At 37.4% G+C, this 15,985-nt stretch overlaps 4 protein-coding genes across 13 annotated transcripts; 2 read left to right on the forward strand and 2 right to left on the reverse strand.

Moving 5' to 3' along the window:
- The first annotated feature begins 30 nt into the window (after positions 1-30).
- LOC110798802 (uncharacterized) lies at positions 31-5,018 on the forward strand. 4 transcript variants are annotated; one of them, XM_056840369.1, is made up of 15 exons: positions 31-357; positions 969-1,068; positions 1,175-1,339; positions 1,467-2,213; positions 2,302-2,439; positions 2,544-2,621; positions 2,749-3,108; positions 3,226-3,255; positions 3,351-3,466; positions 3,586-3,778; positions 3,878-3,967; positions 4,075-4,227; positions 4,304-4,407; positions 4,493-4,571; positions 4,667-5,018. In XM_056840369.1, the coding sequence occupies exons 2-15, from the start codon at positions 973-975 to the stop codon at positions 4,778-4,780; spliced, it is 2,463 nt and encodes an 820-aa protein (XP_056696347.1). In that variant the 5' UTR covers positions 31-357; positions 969-972; the 3' UTR covers positions 4,781-5,018. The 4 variants fall into 4 exon arrangements, with proteins under 4 accessions (XP_056696347.1, XP_056696345.1, XP_056696346.1 ...); XM_056840367.1 differs by having other exon boundaries at positions 35-357; positions 2,749-3,255; XM_056840368.1 differs by having other exon boundaries at positions 35-357; positions 1,175-1,300; positions 2,749-3,255.
- Positions 5,019-5,671: 653 nt separating this feature from the next.
- LOC130470362 (uncharacterized) lies at positions 5,672-6,547 on the reverse strand. Its single transcript, XM_056840378.1, has 4 exons — positions 6,286-6,547; positions 6,078-6,184; positions 5,922-5,994; positions 5,672-5,856 (listed from the first exon to the last, which is right to left on the reverse strand). Exons 1-4 carry the CDS (start codon positions 6,340-6,342, stop codon positions 5,755-5,757), a joined length of 339 nt encoding a protein of 112 aa, XP_056696356.1. The 5' UTR covers positions 6,343-6,547; the 3' UTR covers positions 5,672-5,754.
- Positions 6,543-8,454, reverse strand: LOC130469723 (uncharacterized). The gene is made up of 5 exons (XM_056839166.1): positions 8,287-8,454; positions 8,063-8,200; positions 7,837-7,950; positions 7,037-7,743; positions 6,543-6,963 (listed from the first exon to the last, which is right to left on the reverse strand). The coding sequence occupies exons 1-5, from the start codon at positions 8,452-8,454 to the stop codon at positions 6,762-6,764; spliced, it is 1,329 nt and encodes a 442-aa protein (XP_056695144.1). The 3' UTR covers positions 6,543-6,761.
- Positions 8,401-14,932, forward strand: LOC110804624 (probable methyltransferase PMT2). 7 transcript variants are annotated; one of them, XM_056840371.1, is made up of 8 exons: positions 8,401-8,556; positions 8,744-9,118; positions 9,239-9,316; positions 10,155-10,366; positions 11,958-12,037; positions 12,136-13,430; positions 14,169-14,324; positions 14,528-14,932. In XM_056840371.1, the coding sequence occupies exons 2-5, from the start codon at positions 8,754-8,756 to the stop codon at positions 12,026-12,028; spliced, it is 726 nt and encodes a 241-aa protein (XP_056696349.1). In that variant the 5' UTR covers positions 8,401-8,556; positions 8,744-8,753; the 3' UTR covers positions 12,029-12,037; positions 12,136-13,430; positions 14,169-14,324; positions 14,528-14,932. The 7 variants fall into 7 exon arrangements, with proteins under 7 accessions (XP_056696349.1, XP_056696352.1, XP_056696350.1 ...); XM_056840374.1 differs by lacking the exon at positions 11,958-12,037 and having other exon boundaries at positions 8,402-8,556; positions 12,131-12,317; positions 13,287-13,430; XM_056840372.1 differs by lacking the exon at positions 11,958-12,037 and having other exon boundaries at positions 8,402-8,556; positions 12,131-12,317; positions 13,300-13,430.
- The last annotated feature ends 1,053 nt before the right edge of the window (positions 14,933-15,985 follow it).

The raw sequence follows: 15,985 nt of genomic DNA on the forward strand, positions 1-15,985 counted from the left end.
AATCTGGACACAAGTGGGGCATTATGGTATTTTCACCGTAAAAAGAGAGAGGCCCACTTGGAAATAACGGACTCCGTTATTCATTGCTGGCAAAAATTTCAGATTTCAAAAATTTTGAATTTGAGGTATTTAATACTCACATTGTCTCTCTCCTCCTTGTTATTCTCTCTCCTCCTTCAAAGCAGTCCTTCTTCCTCGTGCTCCTCCTGCAGTCAAGACGAGCAAGAAATTCAGATTTCGGGAATTTTGGGCAAAAAATTCACACCTCCATTTTCAAGACGAGCTAGGATTGTTCGTTAATTTGGTGAATTCGTGAAAAGCAATTGCGCTGGAGGAAGAATTATTTGTCATCAAGAGGTAAAACCCTAAAACCCAAATCGAAAATTTAAAAAGTTAATGTATTTAGGCTTATTGGAGGGTTTAGGATTGTAATCCTAATTGTTAAAGTCGTCTAATTTTAAGAATTTCTGGCTTTCAGTTAGTTAGGGTTTCTGGTTTAATTGCTGCATGTTTTAGTTCGTTTATTAATAATCGTTTTTTAATATTTGTTTAGGGTTTTGTAGGCTGTTGGTGGAATTAGGAGTATGAATAATGGTTGTTTTGTAACTGGGTTTTGATATTTGAACAAATTTGGTATATTTGATGTCGCCTAAATTTTGGAAATTTGTTAAAAATAGTGTTGATAATATGGAGAATAGTACTTAAAATATAGAATTATTTTTAAAAAGGATCATAATTTTATATTGATCCTAAAATGGTACTGAAAGTGTTTGACAGTTTGGTATCGCAAATGAGATTTGGATTGGTAGATTTGTACCAAACTGGGTCTAATTACTGGTCTAATTATGTGTGGATGTTTATATGTGTGCATTTTAAAAGTAATTGCAGTGTGAAGTTTTGGAATGTTGTGAATTTCTTGTGTTTAGTTTACGTTGTTATTGTAGTCATTAAGTTTTATAATTTTTTAGGAAAATGGGTAAACGTAATGCTCCACTTCCAAAGGAGAAAAAAACAGAGGAAGACGTTGTTAAGGGAAAAGGCGTGTCTACAAGGGCAGGAGCACGAACGGTAATTAGTACAAGAATGCTATTGTATTAAATAGAAGAATCCAATTCTAATCCAATTCTATTTTTAATATTCAGACATAAGTAAACTTGTTGTGTTGTGTGTGTAGAGAACAACTGCATGTGGACTAAAGGCAGTGGAAGGTTCTTCCAGTGGAAAGAAGAGAAAAGTCTATGATGCGGAGACTAGTGGAGAGGAGGAGCCACGTACAGAGAGCAACGATGACGAGGACGTCGTTAGTATTCATAACTTAACCACTACTATTAGACCGATGGTTTGTTGAATTGTTAACTACCTATTTCATGGATATCTATTTTGTGATTGAAAATTAATCAGAACAAATGTTTATGATCAATTCTTACATGGTTTTGATTTAGTGGGCATTGTTGTATGCATCTTAGTTGAGTGTAGGTGCTCAGGTGAAAAAATCGGAGACTGTTGTGTCCACCAGGCTGAGGAAAGGCATGCATGAGAATGATAGGATTGAGGTGTTTTCAAAGTTGGTGTCACTGTTGGATGACAGTCGAAGGGATTTAGTTAGAAAAATGGGGTTTGGAGCCCTCCTCACCGTGAAACTGCGCAACCTGTCCCCAGAATTTGCCTACTGGTTAGTGACCAGGGTAGATGGTGCTAATGGGGTGTTTTATGGTGGGGGCGATATGGAATTCAGCCTGGATCCCATCCAATTTAACTGTGTTTTGGGGCTGCCTATGGGTACTCAGCCTGTACCATCTCTTAATGGAAACCTAGACACACGCCATAGGAATATAGCAGACCATATTGTTCAGATGTATGGGGATAGTGGTGGGGTTTCTGTTCAGAAAGCTTGGGAATTTGCAGTTGGGATGAGGGATGGACAGGGTAAGGCGGTGGCTACTATTGTCCCAATTGTAACAAGAGAGGAGGAATTTGAATTTAGAATAGCCTTTATGATTGTTATACTGGAGCTGGTGTTGTGCCCAAGCACAGACGGGTTTACCTTGGCGGGAAGGTTGTTACCTGCCGCATCGGTAGCACCGGAGTCAAATTCATATGATTGGTGCACGTTCTGTTTAGAGTGGCTAAAGATATGGTGCAAAATGTTTGCACATCAGTTTGATCAGCATGGAGTTGTTTCTGGATTGGGGGGCTGCAGCCTATTTTTGACGGTTGGTATAACTGAAAATATTTTTATTTATTGTGTATAATTTTGCAAAGCTCTTATTTGATTCTGAAGCAAGTTGGTTAATGTTGTAGGTGTTCTACCTGGACCACCTGAATGTTGTTCCTAGGCAATGGTGTGTTATGCCGAGGGTGGCTGTGTGGTCCCAATCTGATGTGGATGCCCTGATAGAGGCAGACAAGAAAGCTGGAGGTGACTATGGAAGAACTCAGGTGAGATGGAATACCAAAAATTTCTGTTGTGTTAGTAGTGATTCAGCAGTATAATGATTCATTCATATATGGACTGATGTTTTATTTTGATGTTCCACAACCAGTCTGTTGATGTTGCTTACGGCGAGAGACACCATCCTCGATTGCCAAGAGATATGCGGGGTTCCTACATTGCAAAAGAGGTTTAATCTATTGTTTCTAATCCAATTTGGTTTAATTAGATTATTAGTTGATTAGTTTATAAGTTTCTGGCTTCTGTCCCGCGCGCGCACTAGATATTCTGATTGTGTGATTGAAATTTGTATATAGGTTCTGAATGTTTTAACAAGCCGATTTGAGAGAATCGAGGAGCAAATGCACAACCAAGGAGAGGTTTTAAGAAGTATGAAACTTGATTTGTCAAGAATAGTAGGGGTGAGGGAACAAGATAGTGGGTTGAAGGACACTCAAAGTGGAGGTACAAGTGGTGGTAGTGTGGGTGGTGTGGCTGTTTGCCCTGCTCTCGGAGGTACGCAGACAATGAGGCCGACCACAATTCCTACGGCCACTGCACAGCAGTTTGGAGTTCCGTCGCCGGTGGGTTTTGCACCGGCCTTTGGTTCAGCTCGGGGTATTGGCACCCGAGGCTTTGGGTTCCCTCCTCCTTCCACTTCAGTCTCTCCAGTTTTGGTGAGTGATCCTATAACCCCTGGTCCTTCTTCTGCGGTTACCTCAGATGTTCTTGGATTTATGGCTCCCTCTTCCTCTGATTGTTCTGTCCCTACGAAATCTATGACCACGCTACAGACTGAAGTACAATCTCCTGCTCAGAAGCCGGTACATTTTCTTACACTACTGTGAATGAACAATCCAAGATATACTTATCTTAGATAATTTTAATGTTGGGTTATATACATATCCAAATTGCACAGGTAATCACCACTGAAATTTTAAAGGGAGTTTCACCTCTTAGGAGCTCCCGGAAGAGTCGTACTGATATGGAGAAGGAATTGGTTGCTTTCATCAAGGAGTGCCAGGGAAATAGCAAGTAAATGTCAAACTTTTTAGTAAATTATGATTATTAATGTATTTGTATTTTGTTAATGTTTACAAGTTTTAACTTGGAATACGACAGTTGATTATCCTTCAATTGATCAATATATGCAGGGATGAAGGACCAGAGTTGATTGAGTTCGATGGTTTATGTCTAAGCAAATATCAGATGTATCGAATGGTAGCAATGGATGAGTATGCGGGGATAGAATACGTCAAAGTGGCTAGTAAGATGTATACTAGCAGGTGGAAGGCAGAATTGGGTGCCGGTAGAGGACGAAGTGTAATGCTTGAACCTGGTTTCGGGGTTAGTTTTCAGACGTATTTCTCATCTATGTTATCATGATCTGATAATTTTTTTGTAAACGTATCTTGAGGTAATTAGTACACCTTCTAATTGTGGCAGGTTAAGGTACAAACAAACGAACCCCCTCAGTCTCTTGTAGCCCCATTCGGTGCCCCCTTTGAAAACCTCGTCATTCGGGAAATGTTTGTGGTATGTGAGATAACATCGCATTCTAAATTAAATACATTTGTGATAATTATTGGTAAATTTTTAATTTACCATTTAACTTATCGTATCTATTTTGCAATTCATGCCAGGTTGTAGTACCCGTGTTGCACATGTACTTCACACTTCCACCGCACACACGTTGGTATTGTGTTGCATTATCCATGAAGGATAAGCGGATTTGGGTCCTTGATCCTACATCAGACGAGCCTTTGTCTGAGCACGGTCGTCTGATTAGCCACATGGTAATGATTGTATCTAAAAACATTTAATAATTATCGCATACATTTCATACATATGATTGACTTGTTATTCTTGTAGTTCAAGTACTTGGACACCCTGTTTTACTCTAAAGACGAGTCATGGGTAAAGGATGGACTGAGTGGATGGGGGGTTGACCTTGTTTCTGTCCCACCAAGCGATGAGTAAGTAACCCAACGCAATCGCTTCGCGTAAATATAAGTTGGTTTGTTTATATAAGGATTATATGGTTTGATCACTGTAATGCAGTGTGTCAAGTTGTGTTGTAATGCTAGCATGGATAAAGGACATAGTCCAACGCAACAAAATTTCTCCCACATTCCAACCGGTACGTTCATTTAGTTCCATGTGTTTAGTTGTGTGTGTTCTTGAAAACAATAGTCCTGTAGTAATGCTATCATATTTATTTGCTATCATCATCAGGGTGCAATAGAGGATGCAAGGGTATCACTTGCTGTTGATGACATCTTGTGCGAGTTGAATGTGAGGAGACCTGAGGTGTACGACCTTATTTCTGGGAGGCAAGTCCGTGTGTAGACCGTGTTTACGTGCTTGAACTTAAGTTTTTGGATGTAATTTGGATGTATTTTGGATGTATTTCGGCAACTATGTTGCATTTGAATTCTGGTACTTAGTTTGGAAGTTAGTTTGGAAGTTTGTGTGGAAGTTAGTTTATGACCAAACATTTGATGTTGTATGTTTATATTTCTACTGTGAACTAAGGGGTCTTTTGTTTTAAAGGAATCCAGGTAGAAATAAGATATTTATGCGCCAATTAAGATCCCTGATTTGTAGTTATGTATGAAATCAATCAGATAAATGAACACAAGTAGTGAAATGCACACAGGTAGTGAAATGCAGGTCAACTTTGGTATACGACATTTGTCAACTTTGGTATATGTCATTTGTCAACTTTGGTATGAGTATGACATTTGCCAACTTGGCTTTGGTACAGTTCATGTAGTCCTAAATTCAAGTTTGGTACAATGCATTTAACCAGAACTTTGACTTTGGTACGTTTTCATGTCGTAACAGAACTTCGATTTGGTACATTAAATGTAGCCAGAACATCGAATTTGGTACATTAGATGTACCAAGAACTTCGACTTCAAGTAAACCCATTATATTTGCTACACTTTTGGTGGTGATAATAAGATTTTAAAGTTGCCAAACTTCGTACACTTCTTATTTGGTACCACCACTTAGGCAAATAATAAAACACTTGACTTTCATTTGACCCACTTTTGGTGGTGATAATAAGATTTTAAAGTTGCCAGGCAAATAATAAAACACTTACAAAGAAAAGAGTTAAGTAAACGATAATAATCCAAAATCAACTAACAAGACCCTTAGATATAAATTATCCGCATAGCAGTAAAGTGAATTATCCAAAAGCAGCAGTAAACATTACCACCAGAAAATCCGACACAAATCTTAAACATTAGATAATCCGGCTAATAAACAGTTTCCAAGAGTTACATAATATTACTACGAGAATCATCAGATGCCTTTCAAGTACAGGTGATTGCTGACAATGCTTCATCCTTTGCTTCATTAAATTCCGAGAGAAAGTCTTCCATTAGTAGCGCTTTTCGAGCCACAACAATATTTTCCTACAACGATGAATGAATGGTAATAAGGAGCAATATATATGAGGGCTAAATACAAAGCCACTTACCATTCCATATCTTGATACGATACGAGCGGCCGATGACTTTATCCATCCCAACATTAGTACGCCGCAGCTATGACTGCAAGAAAACTAGTTGTGATTAAACGGGGGAATAAATTTTAAATGACACACAGAATGATTTAAATCCTCTGGTTCACATACTTGTCGGTGTTGTTCATAAGCTCGACTAGTTGTCTTCCCCAACTACCCATTGTGCCTAGTTCCCACTGGGGGTCATGGACATTTAACATCGTGTCGATGGCCGGGATCTGTGATGTAAAGCATTCACATCAACCCCAGAAATTGTAGTTTGTAAATGACAATCATGCCATATTTTTCTCGGCGTAAAAACTTTGGAAGCAAAACATACCATATTTTTCAGAATAGACTTATGCTTCTCTTCGGGGTTGGGGTACATAGTATCCATGAACCATATGGTCTTCTCCTTCAACTCAAATGCAGCACACCACCAATGGTCATCGTCCAATACAGGAACAAAAATCTGATTCCATCATATTACCACAGGAATTATTAGTTATTTGTTTATTCAGAGAACATGTGAAAGGAGAATGTTAAAACTAGGAAAAATACCACACAAATCTGGGATGCAGTTATGTCACGAAGAGGTTGGCCGTGCTTCTTTGCCAGATGTTCAAAAGGATCCTTATTCGTAATTACCCTCATCCGTAATATAAAATGATGTTCAATAAATATATTCTGGTGTAAACCCTAAACACCTAAAACTTAAAAATGTGATTTTAATAATTAAAAATGTGATTTACGAATTCAAACTTAAAAGTGTGATTTAAATAATCAAAAATGTGATTTAAGGCGTAATAATTCAATTCAAGGCGTAATTACCGCAAATGTTGGGTCAAGCATAATTCTCCGACTCTTGCCTTCGTAATCCATTGCCCACTTTTTCATATACATCTCCGAAGCCATCCTTACATAGTCAGCACTGACCCTCGCTCTTGTATGCAAGACCCCATAGCAGTCTCTTTGGGTTGCACTCCTGCCATCGCAGGTAATCATGACTTGTCCTGGACTGCAAAACAGAACTGCTTTAGTTAAGGTATTAAATGAAATGGGATCATATTCTTATAAGTTGATTAACTTACTTAGCCTCGTCTCTCAAATCTTTCCATCTCTTAACGAACGCAGTGATGTCATTAACCGGACCTGTGACCCTTTGGTTTGTACCAGACACGAAATCTCCCGAAAATACTGCTGCAGATGGAATATGAGTTCGGTGTCCTAAACTCCTCCTCCTCCTTGGTCCTCCTCCTCCAGCAGCGGCCTCTTCATTGTCACGCGCATCCTCATTCAACTCCTCATCATTGTCACGCGCATCCTCATTCAACTCCTTACTAGTCAATAGGTCGTCTTGATTCAACTCCTTATTGTTCCCAGGATCATTCTCGTTATTGGCATGATACTCTTCATGACGTTGTGCTAATACGGATTGAAGAGATTCATTTGCAACTTTGCCAATGACATCAGTAACTGATACTTGATGGTGATTGTCAATGTGCAACATATCGTCGACAGCGGCCATCTTCTTGTTGATCTCTTGTTGCTCTGTTTGGGTTCTTTGTGAGGTTGGATTGATTATCCTTGGACTTCCCAGTTGCTCAAGAGACGTGAATGGTTGATTCAAACCAAGATCAAGATCTTGTATATCGTCAGCAAAATGATGAGCCGGAGAATGGATATGGAACTGGTCATGTATGGGAAAGCCAAAGGGTCTTGTGTTGTCCCGTGCCGTTTGCAACTTATCAATCTTCTCCTCCAGCCTCTCTAGGTAAGGTGTGATCAACTTCATAATCTGTACCATATATGGAAGATGACCAAATTTTAGTGTGTATACTCGAACGATTTATACAATGTAAAAATATAAATGCGTAGATGAATTACATACATTATTTACTAGCCTTGTATCCTCGCAATCCTCATCTTCATCTTCCTGCGAGATGGGTGTAATTTTGTCTCTGGTGAGTCGGGGATGTGGTTCCCCATATGCAATGTCCAGTGACTGCCACAATAAACATTAAACATTTCCATAAATAATAACCAATAACCACAATAAGTTTGCTACACATGATTTTAATGTTGTGTTGTGATTCATTGTAAAAGGATCAACTTACTGATAGCTTTCCGTAGTCGTCAGTTTCCTTCTTGTCCAAATCCCTAGCCAGGAAGACATGCTCAGTTGTCCAAACTCCTATCCTTGGAAACTCGTTCCACGACAGAGGAGGCCTGTTCAAATGATCTAGGTAGAATATCTGTTCACCAAAATGTTTAATCAAAAATTATTTAAATAATACGAAAAGTAACATTCACTATGGGGAAAAAAGGTTTGGAAAAGTACCAAGAGGAACAGGGTACAACCACCACATCCCGCCACGAACCCAGCTTTGTCAAACTTCTCAGCAAACTCAGAAGACTTAGTCATAAGCCACTCATGGGCAAACGTACACCAATCATATTCAATTGACATGTCTGCCACAGTACACGCTTGCATCAAGGGCTTAGACATATATGATCCATCAGTCGAATTGAAGGACATATGACCAGACCCAAGAGCGCCATCAAGAAAGCAGTACGGAATTCGCTACGGGCCGATTCGGTTTCTAGCTGGGTGAGTCTTGTCAGATAAATGAATATGTGTTATTTGTAAACTGCATGATTCTACTATATGCAAGCTTTGATTTTTTAAATCATTAGTATGTGTACTAAGCATTCATTGAACCTTTTTGCTGCAACAAACCCTTGTTTATTTGGCTTGGTTTCTTAATTAGCTTGGTCCTTCTTTTTGTTGTTTTCAGGTATAAACAAATGGAGACATGTATTACCCCGTTCCCAAATGATGGTGCTGGTGATCAGTTGAAGCCATTCCCTGAGAGGTTGTATGCAGTACCTCCCAGGATAGCTAGTGGATCTGTTCCTGGAATTTCTGTTGATGCATACTTGAAGGACAATACTATGTGGAAGAAGCATGTAAAAGCTTATAAAAGAATCAATAGCATACTTGATACTGGAAGATACCGTAACATTATGGATATGAACGCTGGCTTAGGAGGTTTTGTTGCTGCAATCTATTCTTCCAAATCGTGGGTTATGAACGTCATGCCGACTATAGCTAAAAAGAATACTTTGGGTGTTATTTACGAGCGAGGACTTGTTGGTATCTATCATGACTGGTGCGTGCTGATTTCTAACACCATAATTTCTTTCTCAACTTATTTATGTAAACTGATGATGTTATAGTTATTTCTATGTACATTCTAGGTTTCCATTAAAATGGTTTCTCTTTGTTGTAGGTGTGAGGGTTTCTCTACATACCCGAGGACATATGACTTGATTCATGCTAACGGCGTCTTTAGTCTATACAAGAATAAGTAAGTATTTTCAACTCTGCCATTGGATTAATTCATAAAAGCTACATGTATAATAATCTCATCTTATGTGAACACTTAAATTTTGGTGCCTGATCATTTGCTCCATTATTTCTTTCTTTACAAATCTGATACGGCGAATATGTCTTTCATTTTTTATAATACGGTGGATGCAGTAATCATTCTACTATATCAATTTTTGATATGGTATTTGAGTTTGTAAGAGGTACTCTATGGATTACTAATGTCTTTTGATATATTATGTCAGTAAGGAAAATGAGACATGAATATTAAGTATTATAGAAGTCAGGATATCAATACGTTATTGGAAAGACCAGCCTATTTTTTCAAATTCTATTTATAAATGAACATATAGTTCAAATTCAAAGAACATATTGTTCATACGCAAAGACCATACAGTAACTGAACATATAGTTTAAATCCAAAGAACAGATAATATAATGTTTCACTTGTACGCGTACAATAAAATCATTCTCCATGTTCATTAGGTATTCAATGAATGTTCATCGAGGTGCACAGTGAGTATTGTGCACCCGAGTGTATAATCCGAATTGCCCTATTTTTTTCCATTTCTTACTTTTCTGGTGGTGCACGGATGAGTCGATGAGTGTTCCATATGTTATTGCTGTCCCATTAAACAGAACTTGAAGCACAGTACACACAAACTCGCTTAAAGGTGTCTGAATGAGATTGAAAGAAGTCAAAATTGCTGTGTTCACCCCGTGCCCCAATCACCAGGACAGTGGTGGTCCAGATTTACTGTAAAGTCATTGTCTATTTTGTCCTTGTAGTTTTAAAGAACTTTTTTTGATCAATGCAGATGCAACTTGGAAGACATACTTATAGAGATGGACCGAATTCTGCATCCTGAAGGAGCAGTAATAATTCGGGATGAAGTAGACGTGCTCGTAAAGGTGAAAAAGATAGTAGCCGGGATGAGGTGGGACACGAGAATGGTGGATCACGAGGATGGACCATTGGTTCCCGAGAAGATACTGGTTGCTGTTAAACAGTACTGGACTGTTGACGGAGGTAACCCCACATCCAACCAATAATCATAAACCAAAAACAAAAACATGTGAATCTCAAAAGTCATACCGGTAACAGACATTCTGAACTGAAAATTCATATTTTCTGTTACTAAATGTGTGTGTTTCTTATCATTGGTTGCTTCAGCCAATGATATTCTTTCAACACCCTGATTGATGGCCTCCCGTGCTCGTCTCTTTTGACTTATGGCTACCCTTATTAGCAATAGATAATTATAGTGCTCAGCTGTTGGGAGAAAGAGATTAATTAGTATCTGAAACAAACATCGTCCATGTGCTCTCTCGCATCTCTTACATGGTGATAGTTGTCCGTAATGATGCTCATGGACTCACTCCCTGACTCCTACATGGTGATTGTTGTCCGTAAGAGGACTGGTATCACTCAATTCAAGTGTCAATTTAAACGAACATCATTCAATTTAAATGTAAAACGGCAACTGAATTGGAAGGAGTACAAGGTCCATGTTGATGCAAGTATGTAACCACTAAAAACGTGTAACCAGGGATTTCCAATCATAGCAGACCAGGTATAATAATACTAAGTCTTTGTCATCGAACAAGTACAACCCAAAACATCTAAGCATTTCCCCCCCACTGAAGAAAATACAATAAAAATGGAAGATTTGTTTTTGATGCTTGTATCTAATTAGGTCACTCACTTACTCAGTCACTCACTCACTCACACATTTGGTATTTTCTCAACTCCTTTCTCTCTGTGATCTGTCTTTCTATTAAATTATATGGTTTTAGTTTTTTGGGTTTCTTAGATTTTGGTTTTTTTTTCTTCTGGTTTCTTAAGTTTGCGAATCATGAAAAGAGGGTTTTTCAATTGATCTTCTGATTTTCATGTAATTTTTGTAGTGTTTTAGTTGGTTTGCTTTATCTCTCTTGCATTTCCCGAAATGCTGCATTTGTTTTGGCCTTTTTGGATTTCTTCTGTTTTTACCATTTCTTTTTTACTGTTTTTTTTGTATATTCTGCTTCTGGAAAGTTAAACCTTTTTGAAGCTTGAATCTTGTTTTTCCTGGGGATGTTTAAAGATGGAATATTTACAGTCAGTTTCATAGAGTTTTGAAGTTTGTTTTTTCTAATTTCTGAGTTCCTTGTTAAGTACATACTTCATTGTTTCTTTTTACTGAAAGAAACCTGGGTACTACAAGTGAGACGATTATTGTTTAGTTAGGACCTTGGAAGAATCTATTTTATCATAATATTGTTAATGCTTTACCTCGTGTTTTCTAGGAGTAACTATGAGGATCAGGCAAGAGCTATTTTTCTGCAGTTCTGCTGCTTCATAGTCGTTTCGTCCAACTGATCATTTACATTCTACTTATGGTCACAAGCGTATCTTTTGAAAAGTAGGGAATATAGGGTCTTTTCTGGTTCCTGTCTGTTTGGTCTTCTTTGCTCAGCTCAGTTTCTTCCGCCTACCATTTTGCGTACAATTAGTAGGGGTGGTCATTGGTTGCCGTCTACGTAAAACCTTAGAGAAGAAAAACCAGTCATGTTTCGCCATAGTTCCTGCTCTACTTTTGCTTATCTTCCCTAATATTTAGATACTTATTCCTCCTTAGGTTCCTGCTCTACAACCGTTAGTGTTCTCTGCTATCGCTGCTTTGCTCTGATCTGCCTTGCTTTTTATTGATTACGCCAGGTGCTTGTTTTTTTATCACAGCACCTGCATTTTGTTATTCACTTGTGTGGCCGTCTTATGCCTTAGTTCCCTCATGTTGTTTATTTTGTATAGTGCAGTATAGTTTGATCAACAACCAGACAATGTTGAGATCATTCAGTCTTCATTCACTTGATTGAAGTTGGTTTGATATCATACATCAGCACAGCGCAGTCACAACTCAAAGGTTAATTGACTTGGACGACAGTGGACTAGCTGTGATGAATAGAAGTTCAGGAGATGAATCAGGTCTTAAAATCAGGTATATGATGGAGGTCCCTCCTGCATTTAGTTTGCGTGATTCAGATTAGTTTCTTTATGCTTTTAGCTTCTGTAATTAAATTGATAATCAGGTATATGATAGTAACGAGTTTTGTGTTCTTCGGTTTATTGCAATGTTAGAATGTCAGAGGTGTATCTTGTAGACTTGCATTATATTTCATTCTAATGGTCCAATGTTACATAGTTTGGTGATTAGATAATTGTATTTTTCTTATAATACTTAAACTAATAAATTAAGGCAATATTATCTTAGTTTCACTGTATTACGTATAATTCTCTATGATTAGTGAGGTTATTTATTGAATTAGCATGCAGTGATCTACTTAGATGTGCACATTCAGTCCAACCCTACAACAAATTTTAGAAGTTCAAAATGTGCAAAATTCAGTTTTCACAAGTTGAACTAGCGCCTCAGGACATTTTGGATGGCTTTTTTTGCTCCTACCAAATATCTCAATGCACAAATGTATTAAATGGTTTTATTGCTTCATAACATGCATGGAATACTGTATGTAACTATCTAGGAGGATTTCCTCCCGCATATTACTCATATCTAATTCTATATAACAGGGAAAAGAGTTTTTTTTTGGCACTTTAGCCTGCTGCTCACTGATAGATTTAAGTGACAAATATAAGCTGGTACAATTCATTTTCGCATTAAGAATCTAATGGCACTTTAGCCTGCATTGCACCATGAGAAGGCCTGTTTGCAATGTGAATATGGTTGATAGACATGTCAGAAAACAACTTATTTGGCTCGATCCCACCGGCCTCAGGTCAAGTATTTGAGTCCTTGCTTGTGCTAGATTTGTCAAAAAATGATCTTTCAGGGGAAATCCCACCAAAAATGAAACTTTCTCTAGCTTGAGGTACCTTATCTTGTCAAGGAATAACCTTCACTCTAGGATACCCCCAGAGATTGGGTTCCTTCATAACTTAACAGTCTCAGATATGAGTGACAGGGCCTTATATGTGTTAATTCCTGGGGATTTGTGTGATTCTTCAAGCAGCTTGTCTATTCTTCAGTTGGATGATAATTCCTTGGCAGGCCTATTCCACAGGAAATTGACAATTTCTCATCACTCTATTTGTTGTAAGTACTCTTATACCAATTATTTTCTGTTCTTTCTTAGTTTTTTGTGTCATTTCTGAGTTCTTACAGAAACCATTTTTAATAGTTTATGTTTTTTCTTGCAATTTTTTTATATATATTTAAAGTGTAATATAAGTGACAACTTACTTTAATCTGGACACATAAAAACAAAATAGCTACAAAAATGATCTATGTTTGAAGTCCAGCAGAGTACGTGTCACTATTGCAAACTTCCAAGAAAGATCACCATTTCTTGTGTTGGTTTATGTGAATATACCATCGTTTCTTATGTCGGTTGTTCTGATGTTTGAACAAGGAATAATTAATCTTCATGTCTAACTGAATCACTGTACAATATATGCATTGAAAGGAGATTGTTGAGATGGAGTAGCATAAAATGTTATCATTGTGCCCTTTGAATTGATGGACTATACAATCCATATACAGAGTAAGAGTTTATCACTTGTACTAATACAGATTACAGTATTATAGGACAATGGGTAATTTGTATAGAATTTAAGTAGAATTGTTTTGGAGTACAGATCACCCCAGCTGCACTAAAGGTATATCTTTATTTGATATCCTTTGTTAAGATATCCCTACTTGATATTCGACGCTTTAGAGTTGAGATGTTAAACAGCTAAAGTAACAGGATGTATGTAGGTTTACATTTTATCACTCTCTACTATTTTGGCTTATGATCTAATATAACTAAAATGAATTCATTCACCATTGCAGACTCCTGTTTATACAATCGCTTCAAATGCCAGTGTTGAGGGAGCTCTTATTGTTGGAAAGCTATTAGAGCAGGATAATCAATATCTTGGTTACGATGCTGCTAAAGCTATCAAACGGCTTACATGCTCCTTTCGTTGATGAATGAGCAAATACTGGGTGGGTATAATGACTTTATGTTAAATTGAGCAGGCGAATATGTAGACATGGTCAAATCAGGAATTATAGATCATTGAAGGTTATTAGGACAACTTGTCTGATTTTGCTAGATACGTTTTTATTTGTTAGGAGTTTTCATATACATAGTCTAGGTCATTAATGCAAATGTTTGAGAGATTTTTTTATTATTTGTTCTGATGCAGTGTGTCATCTTTGATGACTACAACGGATGTTGTAATTGTCGAGGCACCCAGAGATGAGAAGGATGCGGCTCCTGCAGTGGGTGAGGTGGGCGGTATTGATTACTGAATGGTTGACTAAATACGCAAAGAAAACATTTTCTTCACTGTTGTTAGATTTTGTTCATGCCCTTGTTATGCTAGGAAGGAAATTTTATAAAACATAGTGGGAGAAAATATTTTGTAGGTTTCCTGCTAATGTAACCAATATTTTTTATTGGGATTGTGATTGTATCTCCAGTAATTATGGAAGATTTGGCCAAAGTCGATGTTGTATTTATCATAGAAATATGCAGCGGGATTTTTTTATCATATAAATATGTAGGAGGTTTTTGACATATAAATATACAGCAGGCATCAACTATAGAATTGAACAACTTATTTTTTTTAATAAACGAAGATGGCAAAAGTTAGAACTGTTCCAGTTCGGAATTTTTCGGACAAGACCATTCTTTTCGGAATAATTTATGGCTGGTCTCCGGACATGGAAATAACCAGGTTTCGGATCCGGTCCATTTCGGTCATGACAAGACCAGATCTGGACCGATGCACAGTTCTATATGTGTTGGCTATGAGACCATTTTACCGAATTTCTAAATCATTCAAGCATTATCCTCATATTCATAAGATAATAACGATGTCCCCATCTTATTTGTCGAGATCAAAATTCATCATTTTTTTCGATGGGCATCCGCGCGCGATAGCGCGCGTCCGGATCCTAGTTAGAGAAAAAATACAAGAGCTAAACATAAAATACTACTCCCTCCGTCCCATATTAGTTGTTACACTTCCCTTTGCATAAAGTGTTAGGTGATAAGTGGTTGTTTGGTTATCCATTGTTATTTTATTGAAAAAGTAGATGTGATAGGAGTTAGTGGGGTATTTTTTTTAATTGAATGAGAGAGGGTGTGGGGACAAAAAAAACATTTAGTGGGAAGAGAGAGACATATAATAACATAGCTTCTAAATGCAGAAATTTTTTCTTTTTGCAGAAATTAAAATTACCAAAATGTCCCTAATTAATTAATAAAAAATTGATAAATAAAAAATTGAATAGTTTGGATTAATACAAATCATGCTCGTCAATCTAACTGATGTGCTCCCTCCGCATTGACTGGGCTTGGTCTCTCATATTTTTTTACCCCTGACTTACGTATTACCCCCATGACTTACATACTACCAGGCTTGGAGTATTTTTTTTCACAGTAAAAATCAATTCATTAGTATGTTTAACTCAAATAACAAGCAAGCACCTGTATACTTCGTATATTACAAGACTCCTACAGCTACTCTTAATAATCTATCTCAAGTTCTCAACATATGGTCACACGCAATATATAATTATATAGCTGGCCAAGATATAATTCTACTCCTAGTATTATTTGATCACAAATTTTTATTTACATGTGGTGTACGATAAAT

The sequence above is a fragment of the Spinacia oleracea genome, chromosome 3 (genome assembly GCF_020520425.1).
Source record: "Spinacia oleracea cultivar Varoflay chromosome 3, BTI_SOV_V1, whole genome shotgun sequence".
In the NCBI taxonomy this organism is placed as follows: domain Eukaryota; kingdom Viridiplantae; phylum Streptophyta; class Magnoliopsida; order Caryophyllales; family Amaranthaceae; genus Spinacia; species Spinacia oleracea.